Source organism: Triturus cristatus, chromosome 4_2, assembly GCF_964204655.1.
Source record: "Triturus cristatus chromosome 4_2, aTriCri1.1, whole genome shotgun sequence".
In the NCBI taxonomy this organism is placed as follows: Eukaryota; Metazoa; Chordata; class Amphibia; order Caudata; family Salamandridae; genus Triturus; species Triturus cristatus.
The window spans coordinates 292,894,825-292,913,189 of NC_140586.1; the positions used below are offsets into that span (position 1 = coordinate 292,894,825).

Below are 18,365 nucleotides of genomic sequence, written 5' to 3' on the forward strand. Positions count from 1 at the left end.
GTATAGGTGGTGGGGCTGGAGGGGGAGGCTGGGGTATCTAGTGCCTCTGCGGCCTGCGGGGGCTGAGGGCGAGCAGGGCAGGGGGACGAGAGAGGTGCTGTGGAGGAGTCGGGGTAGGGGAGGGGGAGGGCGCTGGGAGGCAGGGGAGGAGGGGCGGCGGGCTCAGGTGCAGCAGCAGTCAGAGCCGGAGAGCGCTATCGTGCGGAGCGGAGGCGGCGGGGAGCGCTATACGCGGACACCACAGCTGGGGCATTCCTGCACACGGGTATAGGGGGCTGGGTATCCCACCCCCCCTTCCATTGCCCCCACCAAAAAACACCCAGAGAAAGCAAGGGGCTGGCGAGTGAGGACACCCTTCAAGGACATTCCGAGGTACTCTTACGGCAAATGTGGGCACCGGAGCCCAGACTACAGCCCGTGCCGGCAGCCGGTCTCGATGTCTCGGCCGTCCTCGTGGCACATGTTCCGTATGGCGCGCGCCGGCTGAGATGAAGGGGTGTGCCCGCAGCCCCAGCTGGACGGAAGCGTTTCAGCGCGAGACCGGCCGGGGACCTCTCTAGAAAGAATACTGGCGCCCGCTGCAGCACCTGGGACCTGTGACCTTTGCACTCCACGCGCACTGACCACCGAAGAGGGTGGTTCCTTGGTCCTGGAGAGAAAGAAACTCGTGCCCTCTTCTGAAGAGGATTCGACTCGTGCCCGCTGGTGTGTTTGGAAGGCCAGCGGTGATACCAGGTGGAGGTGAGGACCATGTTGGGGCAGAGGGAGGGTACATGCATGTCGCACTGTTTTGGGCTGTGGAAATTAAAGAGCAGGGGTTCTTGTATAGCACACAATGCATGGCTTCTGCCAGCAGCGCTGCCGTGGAGGGCAGAGTGGCCGCTTATCACCGCAGGAGCGCGGCGCTCTGCCCTGGGCTCTGATCTGCGGGAAGCAGAGAGTTTGCGATGCTAAGTGCCTATACTTTAACAGTTCAAACTCTGCCTGAGATAGTTCATGGTACCGGCATGGTGCTGCTAAGAGGTGATAGATTTAGCCCACTGATAGTTCATGGTGTTGGCATGGTGCTGCTAAAAGGTGCCAGATTTAGCCCACTGATAGTTCATGGTGTTGGCATGGTACTGCTAAAAGGTGCCAGGTTTAGCCCACTGATAGTTCATGGTGTTGGCATGGTGCTGCTAAAAGGTGCCATATTTGTCCCACTGGTGACCAAGATATCTGCAGGTGCACCAGCTCCTTGCCCTGTCCACCTGTGCAAATGAGACCTTCTCAGGAGAGGGGAGTTCAGAATGCATGCCCATCCATTCCCCGGCCACTTCGAATAGAGTGCCACATTTGTGCCCTGCGTGGTGTTAGTTTTGTGTTTGAGCGTAGCGCAGAGAAGCCGGTGTCCGTCCAAGGGCACAGTACAGATGGGGTGGGTTGCCATGCACGGGGCGGGGCAGTTGCGATACCCAGGAAGGTGAGCTTGGATTTTCATGGCCTTCACCTCCCACCCGGTCATTTAGCTCTTTCTTGGAGAGTGTGAGTCCGCCACACAGATTGGCACACCCTTACTTGCCCCGCTCTCCATTACCTGCAGCACCCCCCCCCCCTCCCCCTTCCAGACCTGCTCGGGAGAGCTAAAGGTTGAGGCGGCCGCCGGGAGGTCCAGTTTAGCGGGTGCTTCTTTCGTGAAAGAGTATTGGCGAGGGTGTCAGTAACACTCGCGAGTTGTGGTCTTAAAAGGCAAAGCTCCCCTTGACCTTTCAGAGGCAGTATAGGCGACATAGAAGGATGTGAGAGTCTTGGGCCCCCACCTCTACACCCGATCGAGACCCTCGACCAAAGCCCCGCAGCACACCTCGATTAAATGAAGGGATTTTCCGGCTCCTTTGCCGTTGGGGGCATTTCCTCCGTTCCCCTGCGCTTCATAGGCCGTGAGAGAGGTTCATGGGGTGAGCACAGGCTGTGGAGGCTTGTGGACAGCCTGGGGGTCACTAGTGGGAATCCGGGAGAGCCCTTCCGAAGTTCATCAGAGTAGCTTTGAGTGAATAATAGTGCCTATCCTTCAGTAGCCGGCCAATACAGTCTCCTATATAAATGGCCATAGTATTATTTATAGAATATTGTTTAATAGTGAAGGCAAAAGGTTTGGGCTGCCCTCTCTGGCACCCCCTCCCTTAGATCTGCATGCATAGCTTCATCGTGCCTGTGCCGTCTACTAGAATCGGGGTAGAGTGGAAATACATTTTTTGTTGCAGATCTGTGTTATTTGTGCTCCTGCACCTATTCAGTGCATGCAATGATTGCTAATGACAGACTTCATTTGTCGCTTGACCTGTGGATGCTCATCTGCTTTTTGGGGTTGACCGTCACTCTTTCTTTCTTCCATGATGCAGGGTAAAGAATTGGGTTCATGTCACCGGCTCGCCATGTTCCCTGGATGGATGAAGGGAGAATGCCAGCCAGAGCTCACTGGAGGTTTTTCATCAGCCTTCTGTGGTTTCTTTGTCTCCATGGCCATCACCCATCTCCTCTTGCAGAGCTGCTACCAGCTGCTGAAGCAGCATGAAAGGCCATGAGACGCCATCTTCTCTTCTTCCCAGAGCAGCTAGGCCAGCCCTGGGTGCTCAGAAGTTGAGGGGAGCCCAGGAGATGCGGGGCTGGCTGCCGGCCGCAGCCGTGCACCCTGTGATCCCCCTCGACAGCCCACAGGAAAGAAGCTCACCCGGCTGCCCAGATCATGAACCAGTCCACGTGGCTGGATTTGAGGACTGTCAACTTAAGCAGCTCATCGGTCAACGTCTCGGAGCGGCATCTTTGCCCTTTGGGCTTCGGCCACTACAGCGCGGTGGACGTCTGCGTCCTGGAGACGGTAGTCATCGTGCTTCTCACATTTCTCATTATCGCTGGCAACTTGACAGTCATCTTTGTCTTTCACTGTGCCCCACTGCTGCACCACTACACGACAAGCTACTTCATTCAGACTATGGCCTATGCTGACCTCTTTGTGGGGGTGAGCTGCTTGGTCCCAACACTTTCTCTTCTTCACTACTTCACTGGTGTCCATGAGTCACTGACCTGCCAGGTGTTTGGGTACATCATCTCTGTGCTCAAGAGCGTCTCTATGGCCTGCTTGGCCTTTATCAGTGTGGACCGATACTTGGCCATCACCAAGCCATTGTCCTACAACCAGTTGGTAACTCCGTGCCGCCTACGGCTTTGTATTGTCCTTATCTGGGTCTACTCCTGCCTCGTCTTTTCACCATCCTTTTTTGGCTGGGGAAAACCTGGTTACCATGGTGACATTTTCCTCTGGTGTGCTGTGTCCTGGCCCACCAGTGCCTACTTCACTGGCTTCATTGTCTGCCTTCTGTACGCACCCGCCGCCCTAGTCATCTGCTTCACCTACTTCCATATCTTCAAGATTTGCCGGCAGCACACCAAGGAGATGAGCGACCGCCGGGCCCGCTTCCCCAGCCAGGAGGCAGAGGCCGACGATGGCTGTGGGAGTGAGGGTGGGCCCAGCCCTGACCGCCGCTATGCCATGGTCCTCTTCCGTATCACCAGTGTCTTTTATGCCCTGTGGCTACCGTACATTGCCTACTTCCTGCTGGAAAGCTCTCGGGTTATCGACAGCCCTGCCATGTCCTTCCTTACCACATGGTTGGCCATCAGCAACAGTTTCTGCAACTGTGTCATCTACAGCCTTTCCAACAGCGTGTTCCGGCTCGGCCTGCGTCGGCTGTCGCGCACCCTCTGCTCGTCATGTATGTGCATTAAGGCCCAGGATTTTCGAGACCCCAAACCACGTAAACGGGCTAACTCGTGTTCCATATGAAGGAAAAGGCTGAACTTGGTCGCCAAAAGATTTGTCCTGGAAAAATGTTTGAATAGCCAAGAGACATGGAGAGAAATTAGTCACAACCGAAATAAAAAGATATTTTGCTCTGATGAAGAATACCAAGAGAAGTGTTGACAACATTTTGTGACTTTCGCAACTCATGGGTTGTGGTGTAAGAAGATGGACAGTGCCTTCGGCCCCTCCCCCTCCCCCCAACTGGACTACAGGCAAAGGAGTCAATGGGAGGAATGGGAACTTGGCCTTCTGCCCTCCTCACACTCTGCCCGAAATCTGTCCTTTGTATAGAAATGATACTCCTTTGAGAGAGCTTTAATACTGGGTGGATGGCACCGGAGGCGCGCACTCTATGGGGGTGAATCGACCATGTATTTACCGCTGTGGCGGCAGAAAAGCATGCATTTGGCATTAGCTTTGTGAGCGGTGTGCAGACTCACATAAGTCCACTTCTGCTCACTATCACGCATAACGTTTCACTGTCACTCACACCCAACAGCTGTCACTCTCGGTTGGTTGATGTCACTCTTGCCTATTCCCTTTTCCTCATCGGCTGACAAGAACTTACTGTGGCTTACAAGCTCACACTTATCCATGGCTGGCTCACACTTACTCTCTGTTACAAATTCGCACTTGCTCGTAGTCACAGAAGAACACCACCCACTGTTGCTCATAGATCCACAGGGATTTCGCTGTCAGTTTAATCTGCACGTCTTAGCTACCGCTTCCAGACACTCGCCTACTAAAGATCTCTCACAGACGTTCGCCTGTTCCCTGCCACATGGACTCGAACCTATTTACTGTCACAGCTATTTTCCGTCCATCATATCTGCTCATTACTATTCACAGGCTCCCACCTCTTCATTTGCCAATGACTCGTACTTCACGGCTTTACGTTTTGCTTTTTAAGTGTGAATCCGTTGCCAGTATTCTGCACAGTCTCTCTTCCCTATGATTCATACATGTATTACTCCAATATAGCTGCCAAGTGGTAATGCTATATGTAACCTATTTAGGCGGTCAAGGCCTTTAGAGAAGACAATATTGCATTCCGGATCTCTTAGTTTTGTATTCTTCACTCAGAATTCAAGCCTACAAGGTGAGGAGTGCTCAGTGCTCTTGGCTAAACAAAAAGGACCGGCAGGAGGTGTAATTTATGACATGACACACGTATCCGCTAAGCACCCACACTAACATAGTAGCCATAGGACCGTTGTCCTTTACTCCTGCACACTACATCCACTGTTAATCACTCTCACAATTCTCATGTGCCTGCACACCACCATCCTTGGTCACACACATGACACTCATGGCCTGGGAGCAGAACTGTCTACTCACTAGCACGCCTCTGCTCACTTGCAGTACACTTTTCCTTTCACAGTCCATTGGCACCCCCACTCCTCCGTTCATTCACAATACTTGCAAACCATGCGTGGGCACTGTTTCTACGTGACTCGCATACTCTCTCCCTTATACATGCTTTGAATCTGTCATGAACCCATCCTCATCCAGGCGTCCTGTCACCAGTATCCGCAACATATTTGCTTGTCACAAGCAATCACTATTTGCATGAGCATTTCCACTTGCTCACATTTATTGCAACACTGACGCAATCTCACTCATACACTCATGTTCACACACCTCAGATTATGTGCAAAAGTGAATGTTCTTCCTCGTTAAACAAATGCCCTGGTTACAAGTTTGTGGCTTTATTCAAATGCCTCTGCAAGCAGAAGTTTGCACGGGAATTACAAGTTGTATGATGATTTTCTCGCCATCCGTTTTTCCCTGAAAGATAATTCTGACAGGTAAAACATCCTGATATTTTAATTGTTGATAAAAAAGAGTCACAACATGCAGAGTTCTGAGTGTAGAATACAGATTCTGCATGCCTCGTTCCCAAGTTCAAAAGGAGGCATTTACTGCACATGGTAAATACTATGCTCCAGGTTAATGCTATTTGCTGGGTTTGGTAAATACCCTATCCATGTACTTTTATGCACAACTTATAATCAGGGATTTATGACACATTAAGAAATTCACCATACATGTGCCACTGATAGTGTATGTGAGCAGGCACAAAGTAAAATTCTGGTGTGGCAAATTCCACCAGTGTGGCGCTGTATATCCAGTTTAAGTTGACAGGATGAGGCCATGATGAATACCTAACCCATTTTCCATTCAGCCGTTTCAGAGATGCCAACATTCCTGCTGCTGTTTTAGCTTTGTGTGTTTTCTAGATCTGTACAGATTTACAAGTGTGTTTGTGTTTACAGATATCTGTATGTATAGTGTGTGTATATGTATATAGTATATATATTTTTTATATAAAATATATAGTTTATGCTGCATTGGTAAGAATAGATTTAACCCAATAAACAGTGTCATTCGGAGTAAGTACTTGGGTGAGTCTGGCTTATTGCATGTTTTTACTTTTAAAGTTATCGATGCACCAGTGGGTAGTGTAACATTGTTGTGTGTATTCACGGTGACATTCGGTGCCACAGATAAGGCAAGGTAAGGTCTGCCACCCCCTTCAGCAGAGACAATGACTACAGCTGAGCATTGTAATTCAGGTTACTAGTAATATTAAACACACTCCTAACTGATAGGTGTTCACCCTTCTCATGTGGCCTCATTTTACAACCCAAAGAAAGATAAGACTGCATCAGCCCTACCAGGATTCAAAACTATTAATGTATGTAGGGACACCTAGCAGAACAATGTTCCTGACAAAATGGCTGCTACAGCGCAAACACAGAGTGCGCTAGTAAACAGTCGATAAAACATGAAGCGCAGAGGGTTCACAAAATTGGTGCTGGCATTTGTGTGCAAACTGGTGGTGACCGGTTTGAATCCCTGACTGATGCTTTCATTTTTCCAAAATTGATAGCATAACTACCCTTCACCTACACAATTATAAACCCTTTTATTTGCAGTGCTGCACAGCTGCGAGAATGACAGCGGGTGCTATTTAGTAGAGGAGGTGATTATTTCATTTTGCATCAGAGCTGCAGAAATGTTTGTTCATGCCGCTGTTGCTGTCGTGCGCTTGTATCACAGGAGCCGTAGCCTGACAGCTAGACTGTTTACTGGTGCAAAGTTCTGATCATGGGGTCTATGCTAAATCAATTGGTGTACTTTGTGGAAATCAATATATTTGCCTGTGTCTTGGCTCTCTTTTTAAGCAAAAGTGTTAGAATTTAGAACCCAGCTGAGATCCAGTGTTTGCCTTTTTTGGTTTTTTAAATATAACATTACGTATACTTGTGATCTAACGCAACCTTATTTGGGGTAGGCCTGAAGAGTGCCATGCAGTTTTTTCAGATCCAAAACCTCTGGTAATTATAAAACAGACTCAAAAAAACATTGGCGATAAATTCCTCAGCGGTGGTTACAAAGAACTGTAATCTGTACTGGTTAAGGGTTTGATACATGATTGGGTTACATTTAGGGTAACTTTAGGTAACGGGTCAGTGTTAGTTTTAAGGATAGGGCTAGCTTAGAGGCATAGATAGCGTTTAGGTTAATATATATAGTGTATTTCTCAAATCAAGGAAATTGAGTATTTTTGGGGGGCAATTAAGAATTTAGGTTGGAGTTAATGGTCTGAGATTTTATTGTACCCTCGGATTCATCTCAGTGTGGTTACTGGTCCAGTAGTCAGTTGCATGGAACAGATGGGAACACACTCCTAGAAGTGCAGCTTTCACAGTGGTCACTCGGGCTATAACTCCAAGTTAGCACATTTTCAGCTGCAGTTACGTTTGCAGCTATTCCCATTCTCTGCTGAATTGTGTTTTCGTTAGGTCTAAAAGGCTAAAGTGTTAAAAAATTGTGTTTCCAATCTATACAGCGATGAGAACAACGTAGAGAGAATTGGAAAGGTGTCCTGTTGATGGAACGGCCTTCCTCAAAACAGTGGCGTTTCGCTAGAGGGAGGGAGATGTGATCATTTGTTGTTGATGAGCTGACCCCAAGAGAATAGAGGGAACAGGAGAGGTAAGAGGGTACAATTGAAGTGAAAGTGATGAGGGGTGACAAAGAGGAATAAGCACGGGGAAGAATTGGAAATCTTGCCCCTTTTTCAGAGACACCGGGGAAGGCCGCAGAGTGCTTATGGGAGACAGCCTCCTCAGCTTCTACACAACACCACAGTCCTACCTCTTGTGCAAGCCTCTCAGTAACAGATAATTTTATATTGGCCAATAGCTACAAAGGCAGTCGGTGGCGGATGACCACAAGACTACTCTTTTCGTAGGTGCACTCATTTGATGTCAGTGGTCTGGGTACAGCTGTGAGCCTTCCACGTGATTCTGTAGGCTTGAACCTGGCACACACCTCGGCCAATGTCACTTGGAGTGGTCTGTCTTTGCGCCAGCCCTCGCCCACCGTTGCCTAGCTCAATGCTCCAGTGATGCCAATGTGCTCTTAGCCAGATGAGAGCTCAAGCTTATCTTGAATGCCCAGGAGGCAGAACAATGGCTGTTTCATGCCAGGATTTCTGGGACGAATGCAGGAAGATTGAGCTGCAGGACCTGTGCCATATGGCTAACATATGATGGCAAAACAGTGACCTTTGCAAAACAACACACCGCTGTGCAAAATTCTTAATTGACATGACAGGTCTGAGTCACTTTGCCAACGTAAGTGCTTGGTCCACGTAAGTGATGCATAAATGACAATTTTTTGAGACGCCGGCGCAGAAGGCTGCCTTGGCTTTGTGAAACTGAACCACATAGAGTTAATGGCACATCACCCACCCCCAAGTCATTTTTTGATCACAAATTCATCTCCAATGACATTTCATCATGACCCGCACAACAGCTGGCCTTGTTGCTGTGACCACTTCAGTGGTCCCTTGTAGAACTACCTCCACTTCAGGTGGTTGTTTTTTCGTGGTCATGGCAGTTGGCTCCATTAGGTCCACAGAAGATGCTCCGGGACCCCTAAATGCACTTTCAAATTTCACCTGAGATTTGCTTATTGTTTCCACTCGCAGAGGAATTAATCAGAAATGACATTCTTATTTCCATCCTGATGATTTCCCTCAGAGATGAATGTTAGGACTGTGAATTTTGCCACCACAGAGGTCCACTAGTACCTAAAATGTCTAAAACGTATTACATAGTTTATGACTAAAGTCCAGATTTCAGAATTTTCAGTATTAAAAAAACAACCACAGAAGTCTTTCACATTCCGCTTATGAGCTCATCTGTATCAAAAGTTAAAGCTTCAATAGTTGTTAGTATAAGACGTTACCAAGCACCCCATCATTGAGATTACTTAATATCAGCAAAACATTACATGCACCTAAAAACAATGCTCCAACAACAGATGGCTACTAACATACCTTGAGTGTTCCTGTTAGTGCACATTGCACACATCTACTTTAAAAAGATACGAAAACAATTGACAATACTTGTTAAAGTGAAGTGAATCCTCTGCATATGTTCAAAAGTTCAATTATCTGTATAACTGCATTGCATAATATGGCTTTAAACCATAACATTGGAATTGAACGCATTTAGCTATTGTCAGTTGTTGTATGTGATGATTGTCTATGCTGATATGTGGTTGTTTTTTGGCCATGACGCTGATCTTTCGCTGGCTATTAGTCCGGTCAATGATACTGCTCAGATTATTACCTGCAATTATTATATTAGGTTAGTGATTAGCCGTGTCCATTATATTAAAGTGATTGTTCACCTTACCATTAGTTTCATGTTGTGGTTGTTAGCCTGTGATGATGCGTTGCTTGTTAATAATGTGGTCGGTATTGAGGTGAGCGTTGCCCATGAAATTGTTGGCTATGAGTTTGATGTTAGATTGACTAATGGCCTCAAGGTTAACGGTGGGTTTTTGTGTGCCTCAAGGTTTCACGGCATTGGTTGTTAGCCATCAGGTTTCTAATGTTATGAATGCCAACCAACAAGTTTCTCTTGGGTTCTGTTAACTACCTAATTGATGTTGATTGAGTATTAACAGTGAGGATGATCTTTAGTTGTCATACACTTGATAAGACTCAAACTGATATCTGTCATTGATTTCAAGTGATAGATGGCTTGCTTTTGGCTATGTCAATGAAATCACATTAATGATTTGCAATAATTAGTAGCTTAGCCATTGTACGTTTGGGATTGTTGCCATGCATTTTTTTGGGGGTTTATTTAAAAAAAAATAAAACTTTGATCTTTCTTTCTGTGGCTGGTATTGTTGGTCATTTAATTGACATTGCATTGGTGGATGTGGGGCTGATTGTTGACCATCATAATGGCCTGGCTGTGGTTTGACTATGATCTTGTGCTTATTGTTGCTCGCATGACTTTCATATTTAGCGGACCGTTATGAATTTTGTGCCTATTTCTTTAATTAATGGCCACGTTGTTGCTGTTACAGTTGTTATTGGCTTTCTCGCTAATAATGGCTCTTCAGTTTTTCGCTCAGTGGTAAAATAGGAAATCCTCAATTTTTTTGTAATAATGCTCTCAGGCTAAAAGGAGTCAACAAGTCCATTTTTCAGCACTGCAGACTGCCTATAATGAGGGATATTTCGCAGTGAAGCCTCCTCCAGATTTAGCACATCCTTGGTAAATAAGGGAATTTTACATTCAATAACTCCAAATCCAGCCCTGAATTGATGTTTGTCCATGGTGTTGCCATTTTTTTGATTGTGTTATATTCCTTGCAATTTCTTAGTCGTTGTTCATATTTGCCGCTAATCTCACAGGTATTTGTCATTGATATTAGGCTGATTTTTGTGGGTGATATTCTTATCAGACATTTCATTTCAATTTCCTGAAGGTAGTTTAACGATTTACATGCCGATCTTGGGCTATTGAGTTATGTATTGCCAATGCAGTTGACATCTGGCTGAATATAGTATATGCAATTTATATTAGGTTGTTTTTTGAGCTTTCCTGTTAAGTTGTTTATTCTCCGTGTGTTGTACTTAACTGGGGAGACCCTTGCGGTGCCATTTCCTAATTCGGGTCTCGCTGTGAGGTAGTCTATCAGTTTTTGAGAGAAGGTAATTGAGTGAGGATCTGCAGGGCCGGGTCGGAGTAGGTCCTCAAGCTTCTTGACATATTTACCTCACCTCTATAGGGTTCTTGTGTCGGTGTGGGAGAAGTACAGTGACGAAGCTTCCAGGCAAGAGACATTTTCCTTCTTTGGGTAAATGAGTTTCAGGTGAGATCTCCTGGGGGTTTCGAGCATGGGACAGCAGCACAGAAGGCGTAACCATGATTCTTTCTTATAACTGCAGAGTCTGCAGGCCACCTCCTCGCCCGGTTGGGCCCATGGGTTAAAGTCAGCCACTGGTAGACCTAACAAGTGCTTGGTACATATTTGTTGCTTGTAAGGTGAATTTAGTACTCTCTCCCAGCTGATGCTACCCAATGTGGAAGCCAGGCATACTTGCTAGAACCTTCATGAATGCCTTCCTGTGAAATCAAATATGCTAACTCTAATCAATTTATTGGCCAAAGTAAGATTGCACATGAGTGAGGCATCCGAAGCAGTAGGCTGCCGAAGGTGGAGACGAAGAATCTTACTTTGGTGGTGGCTCTGAATGGCTCTGCTTTGGGTGACCAGTTGCATGTCGTAGTTCCATGTAGTTGGGTTCAATGATTTTTTTTCATCAAAAAAGGGAATGAGGTTACATCATCCTAAAGGCCCCCAAAGTACATTTAATTCCATATAAGGAAACAATGTTTCCAGGCCTTTAGAAATCATGGGTAGCAGAGGATTGGACAACACAAGCAGACCATATGTAAAGCTTGCAAACTACATAATTTTAACAAAACGTTATTTAGGAAATCTTGTATCCACCTTCACATGTGTCCAGAAATAAGCTACTTGAAGGTAATACTGTGAGCTGACTGTAGCCATTACCCACAATTAGGAGTGGACTCAATGAAACGTGCCACATTGTGTGGTTGAGAGTCCTATCTCCATTTAACCCCTTTGATGCGAGTAACGGAGCGGTTCCGTCATGCGCATTGGTTGCGCTGTGCACATGACGGAACCGCTCCGTCACGGCCCCGCCCACGCACGGAACCTTCAGCACGGCGCGGTAATCCGCACTGCGCTGAAGGGGTTAATAGGACCCCTGCCCAGTGGTAGCCTTATTAGGGCGTGATGTGACTAGATGTCATTAGCCATATTACAACTTTGGAATGTTGAGTGCTCTGTTGAAGACAATGGAGCAGCTCCGGGCCTATAATAGCGGGTATTTACTTGGAGCTTCAACATTCCAATGTTTGTGTAGATGTTACCCCCTTTTTAGGTCGAGGACTGTCCGGTCTGCCGAAGGCAGAACCGGAAGTCGGAGATTTAATGTTTCTGAGAGTGGCTCCTTAGCCCGCCTCTCTTTTTGCCTCTCCTCCATTGGCTGGCTTCCTAAACGGAGGCCAGCCATTGGAGGAGAGAGCCGTCCCTCCAAATAGGCTCCGTCTTTTTCAGATTCGGGGGCGTGTTCCTTGCTGTTCTTTCCACTTTTTAGCCACGCCCTTTTAGAACAGCAGGAACACGCCCCCGAATCCGAAAAAGTTTCGAAGCTTCCATCCGCCATTTTTTAGCAATCACGCGAAGCTCCGAGGGCGTTGCAGGCGTTTGTCTCCTACAGGGGTAGATTTTCGGACGAAGTGGAACACCAGATCAGGGAAGGCTGAAATGTCAGGTAATTCCTAGCTCTTTATTGTGGGGGTGAGTGGATTGCCGGCCCTGACGCAAAGCTTGTCCCCTGATGCCAAAACATGGCCTGTGACCCGGGGCAGTGAAGGGTGGTACAACACGTGTGTAAGCAGGGCAAAGTGAAATGATGGCTTAAACATCTTTCGGGACAGACATATCTGCCGCTGGCTTATGCTGCAGTCAAACAAGTGTTGCAGGCCACTGTCCGGGGTCCGCGATATGGCCACCATCCGGTCCTCCGCCCTGGACCCCCTAGTCCGGCAGTCTCCTGAACGCCCAAGGCCAGGGAGGAGGGGCACGTCTGCGCCGCGGCCCCATCCAGCCGCCGAAAACTCACTGGATAATGTGCAGCGCCCAGGATTTATCTGGTAGCTAACCCCCCATGCAACAGCCAGGAGGAGATCGCGGCATTCATCCATCCCGCCTCAGGCCTCAAAACTGCACAGCTTCGTCTCTGTTGCGGCCCGAATTGGCCGCCGAATATTCATACAGGGCTCGAGACAGGCCTCGTCTCACCTGCGCCCCCACTCAACAGCAGCCCCTTCACCTCATCGCGCTCAGAATATTGCAATAGCCCCAATGCCGCCAGCACCTCCGCCACCTGCAGCCCCGACCAGGGATGGGGTGCCTCGGGAGTGCCGATTGTGCGCGATTTGATTCAGCCACTGAAGGCTCGCTAAAAAATGTGGTACAGAGCCTGGTATTTGTCTGGTTGCTTACCCCCCCCCACGCAATTGCCAGTGGGAGATCGCCGCACTCATCCATCCCGCCTCAGGCCTCCAAACTGCACAGCTTCATCTCTATTGCGGCCCAAATTGTCTGCCGAATATTCATACAGGGCTCGAGGCAGGCCTCGTCTCACCGGCGCCCCCACTCAACAGCAGCCCCTTCACACAGTCTGGCACAGAATATTGTAATGGCCCCAATGCCGTCAGCAGGGCCAGCCGCACCTCACCGCCTGCAGCTCCGACCAGGGGGAGCCTCGAGAGCGCCGACCACACGCAGCCCGGCCCAGAGATCTGCGCGGCCCATGCCCGCTCTCACCCCACGGCATAAAATTGTGCTTTGAGCTCATGTTCCACGTATAGGAACTAAATAACTTTACATTAGGTAAAGTAATTTGCATATTTTTACATCACAGGTAATGCAATCATGATAGAAGTCTAAGGAACATTTCGTGCAAGGTCTACGCTTAAGTCCAAAGTTCCTATTCGGGCAAGTGAAGGGAAGAGCTTTACCAGAATAATAGTGTAGAGTAGTGAGGGAGAGGGGGATGATGGGAGGAATGGAGTTGTCATTGAAAAAGCTAATGCCAATAGAAATGACAATGCCATTTATTTAGGGATAAAAACATAATAAAAAAATATTGAGCAATACCAATAGCTCTACCTATAATATTGCCGAGACCATTGCATTGTAAATGCTTGTTAATTAGGACATTCTACCCTTAGTAGGTGAAATGTTCTGATAGCCTTATAGTCCTTTTGCCTCGAGGTACAGCAGTTGCTAAAGGCCCTCTCCTTCGTTGTATTCCCTCACCTGAGGCGTGGGCCTATAACTCTGTTTCAGGACCTTTAACAACCAGTATAGCCCTTGGCTGCGGGCTATGAGGCCAAAATAATTGGAAATCAGAAACATTTCTTGCTTGTATAGCACTGCAGGGTCCTTTGTGTTCATTTAAAAGCATGCCTTCTGTATCCATGCAGTGACAGGCGTTTGACAGGGCTGTCCACCTAGCTTAGTTCAGACGTATCCACCTTGTGCTCTCTAATCCCTTCCACATACCTGTGCTCAATTTATGTTGGTGGCTCCAGGTGGTGGGCACTGCCTCCCATTATTAGGGACTGGGGCTTATTTTTAATAATCAGACTTCTGCCCAGATCGACAGAGAGGTAGAAAAGGAAAAAGGAGGAGGAAGAGAAAGAGAAATGTAAGAAAACAGTGACAAATGAAGAAAGGGATGAAAAGGAGCTTGCAAGGGTGAACTAAAGAGACATGAAATCTAGAGTGGTGGAAGAAAAGGGGCAGAAGACCGAATAAAGAATAGGCATTTACCAACCACGTCATTCTGCAATGCAGGTGGCGGGTTCCTAAGAAAAACTTTGGAGCCCTGCACTTCTATTTCATTTTTTTCCCACAACTTGAGCACTGCCACCTATCTTCTGGTGATTACAATGCCTTCAGCATTGGGACCTGTCCTACAAACATTTGTTATTTCATCCTTTCGGTATATCCTCCCACCAGTCAGCGCTAAGACAGCAACATGTCTTCTGTTGGCACGCTTTGATAAACATATTGATGGAAATCTGGGTCTCACTCCCTCAAGTTAAGTTAAGATGGATTTATGTCACACTATCATAGCTTCTAGATGACCGAGCCGACCATTGGCACACTGAGTACAAGTTGTGCATCCCTTTGGCAGTGTATAACTTCCTGCCAATAACTGTTAATTTATTAATGGAAACCAGGTTCCCCCCCCAATGGTTACCCTGTTGTGAATGGTCATGCCCTGGGTGTCCATTTGTAAATGTTTCCGATATTAAATCGGTGTTTTAAGTGGGCAGGTGCTGTCCAGTACTGGTACCTGCCCTTTTTAGGTCGAGGGACCGTCCGGTCTGCCGAAGGCAGAACCGGATGTCTGGAGATCTTATGATGCTTAGAGTGGCTATTTAGCCCGCCTCTTTTTGGCTCTCCTCCATTGGCTGGCTTCCTAAACGGAGGCCAGCCATTGGAGGAGAGAGCCGTCCCTCCAAATAGGCTCCGTCTTTTTCAGATTCGGGGGCGTGTTCCGTGCTCTTCTTTCCACTTTTTAGCCACGCCCTTTTTAGGTCTCGGCTCGAAGGCTGCGCTTGCGCAGTCTCGCTCCGAGATTTAACGTTTTGGAGAAGAGGGGCTTGAACCCGCCGCTCATCTCTCCTCTTCTCCATTGGCTGGCCTCTTAAATGCTGGCCAGCCATTGGAGAAGAGTCTTTGTCTCGCAAAACAAGCCCCGTCCTTTTCGGATTCGGGGTGTGTTTTTTCGCTACTTTTCGCTGGGCGTGTTTTTCTCTCCTCCAGCCAATGGCAAGAGGAGAGAAAAGAAAAACACGCCCCCGAATCCGAAACCGCGGCTGCGTTTCTCCGAGGCATTTCTGCTTCGCCTCGGAGAAAGGCGGCCGTGTTCATGGCTCTCGCTGCCCTATCCTCGCAACCTGGAGCTTGTGGTGAGGTGTGCTCTGATGTTTACGTTTCCAACTCAGGTCACAAACCATAACACGTTTAAATCCTGGTTTCTCCACTTGACACGAACCGTGTGATCTTGCGCAAACCACTTTAACTCCCGGTGCAAAGTTCCGGATTACCCGGGAACGGTCTAAGCTCCAATATTAAGCCTTATCTTGGAAGACTGCATCCTCCTGCACTGGAGCCGCACTGTTGGGGTCCCCTGTACCCCAGGATGTCCTCGGTGCTGGCAGAGCTGCAGAAAGGAGGTCCAAGGGTCCGTCCCTGCCGCGCCGCTCCTTATGCGCCCTTAGCTCCTCTGTGCACTGCACCCTCAGCTGCAGCGGGTGGAGAACGAAGGATCCGCTGAAGAGTGGGCGCCGTGCCCTGGCACCCCCGGGTCCGCACGGGTCCAGCTGGGAGTGCGAGGTGAGTGTGTGGGGTGCCACAGGCGCACTCTTCTTCCCCTGCAGTTAGCCTTGCGGAGCTCTCAGCTATGGCACAGTACCGGTGCTTGACACGGATCCTCCCCCCTACCTTTAAGTACAGTGCATCCGCCCTATCCAATTACAGCGCCATTTCCACCCCCCACGGCCCCTCCTGGCCCCTTGTGCGCTCTATTGTTTGCTAACAAGCTTCTGATGCAATTTAAGAGCCGCCAGACTCTGCCAGGCCGGGAGGATGTGCCTTATTCATGAGGCGCTGCGGTGGCGAACCTTCAAGTCTTGGCACCTCCCACAGTGCCCTCGTGTGATGGGCAAGGCGCTATAGGTCACCCCTCTAAAGGCAGCTCAGTGTGTTGGGACCCTACTGCAAAGAGTACCGTTAAACCCAGGCTGTCATGATTGGGCATATATAGGCCGCAATCCTTACGAGGTCGATATATTTACAGCCATATGTGAAACTCAACCTGTTATCCTTCGGAGATCTATATAATCAGGGCCACTTGAATTATGCGATTCTGCAGCCGCAGCGTTTTCCACATAATTATAGATTTGCCCCATTTGCCACTTGATCCATCCACTGCTGTATCTGCAGATTTTAACCAAACAATGCGTCTAGCTGAATCGCATCAAACGTTACTAAAAATGTGGCGACCCCTGTTTCCGCACAATAGAATGCCACCCGCAAAGGTTGTCTGGTTATCCATTCTTCAGTTGTTTATGACCGTATTTGGTTGTTAAACTGGTACCAATGAGGTCAAATCTTTGACCAGAAAGTGTTAGCAAGTATAAAAAACCACAAAATAATGAAGCAATACTATAAAAAAGGGCCTCATTATACTGCATAGTTGCCTTTTTTGCCTCCTAGTTTGGTCCTCCCTTTCTGCGTCATTCGAGTGGCCTAGGAGATGATAAATATCATAATTCAAATTAGGCATGTCATCTTTCCGAGGTCGATAAAAATAGTCCTGCAGGTGACACAGCCTTTAATCCTTCTGAGGCTGCTAATGTGAAGGACATTCTACTCACTCCCTCCACTGTTCAACAGCAATCTAGATGATACCATGAAAGGGGCGGGGGAGGGGGGAAATAAATGCTCTATAATTGTATTATCTTAGCTTTTATTTGTCTCGAGGATTGTATTCACAATGTTAGCATACACTATACATTGGTTCTTTTCTCTCCGGCAGATCTAGCATCTTTGAGCTTACCCCTTTACTGCACCTCCTTTCAGCACTGAAGTTGGCAGACATAGTGATTGTGGTGCGGCTGTGGTGGGAAGGGAACGTTTGGGAGTACTTGTGAGGGGGGAGATTAAAGTTAACAACCTCTGACTGTTCGGGGCAACGCGTTCTGCTTACATGATGAGTGTGAGCTCAGATGCATGATGGGTCGTGTAGTTTCCTTGGTCCTTGCGAGGGTAGTTAATCCTACCCAGATTGTATTTTTGTTACAGGTTCGGATTATAATTCTCCTGTAAGAATGAGTTAAAAGTAGGGCTACAAGTCTTAGAAGGCACAGCGAAAAACATGAACTCGGCGAGCTGCTCACGCATGGATCAGGGCACACGAGAACTTAAACAAATTCGCCTTCAAAGTCTCCTAAGTGGTCGAGGTCAAGAGGCAGGTCAGTGGGTCCTATAATTCAAACAGAGGACGTAGACTTAGGGCTAGAGCAGCCGACTTTGGAGCTGACGCACAGGGTTCGAGTGTCAGCCTTGGTTCAGCATCCTGTGATATTTTAATCTTCCCGTGTTTATAAAAAATGAATGTGTCTTGTGTAAGGTAACTGGTGGTCATTTAAAGCGCTCCAAAACCTTCGGGTAGAGGTTGCGCTATATCAACCTGCAAAAAAATAAACAATGGATTTAGGAAGAGAAGGGGGCCGCAGAGGTGGGTGTTCATTGCTCATTGACTTCACAGCCTGTAAGCGCTTTGTGAATATACACATTGTTAGTTTAAACAAGCGCGCGCCTCGCGCTACAAGTGGGAGGGGTGGGGGGAGTGCAAGAGCACACAAAGCGTTTCCCTTGCAGGAGCATTTGAGAGTGATTAAGCTATTGACATTGTAAATAACAATGCCGTTTCTTTAAATCTTTTAAAAACAACAACATAAATAAAAATAATGTCATGAGCAATGCCAATAGCTCTAACTTTAACCTCTTCAGTGCCCATGACGAGCTG

General features: G+C 47.8%; 2 protein-coding genes across 3 annotated transcripts in view; both read left to right on the plus strand.

Moving 5' to 3' along the window:
- RABGAP1L (RAB GTPase activating protein 1 like) overlaps positions 1–18,365 on the plus strand; it is a 1,225,189-nt gene that overhangs the window by 557,994 nt on the left and 648,830 nt on the right. The gene's annotated exons all lie outside the window — the stretch shown is intronic.
- GPR52 (G protein-coupled receptor 52) lies at positions 181–6,229 on the plus strand. Its single transcript, XM_085601580.1, has 2 exons — positions 181–741; positions 2,382–6,229. The coding sequence occupies exon 2, from the start codon at positions 2,726–2,728 to the stop codon at positions 3,821–3,823; it is 1,098 nt and encodes a 365-aa protein (XP_085457706.1). The 5' UTR covers positions 181–741; positions 2,382–2,725; the 3' UTR covers positions 3,824–6,229.

What these genes read in the sequence shown, in the direction of transcription:
- GPR52 (XM_085601580.1), top strand. Translation starts at nt 2,726, where the DNA reads ATGAACCAGTCCACGTGGCTGGATTTGAGGACTGTCAACTTAAGCAGC.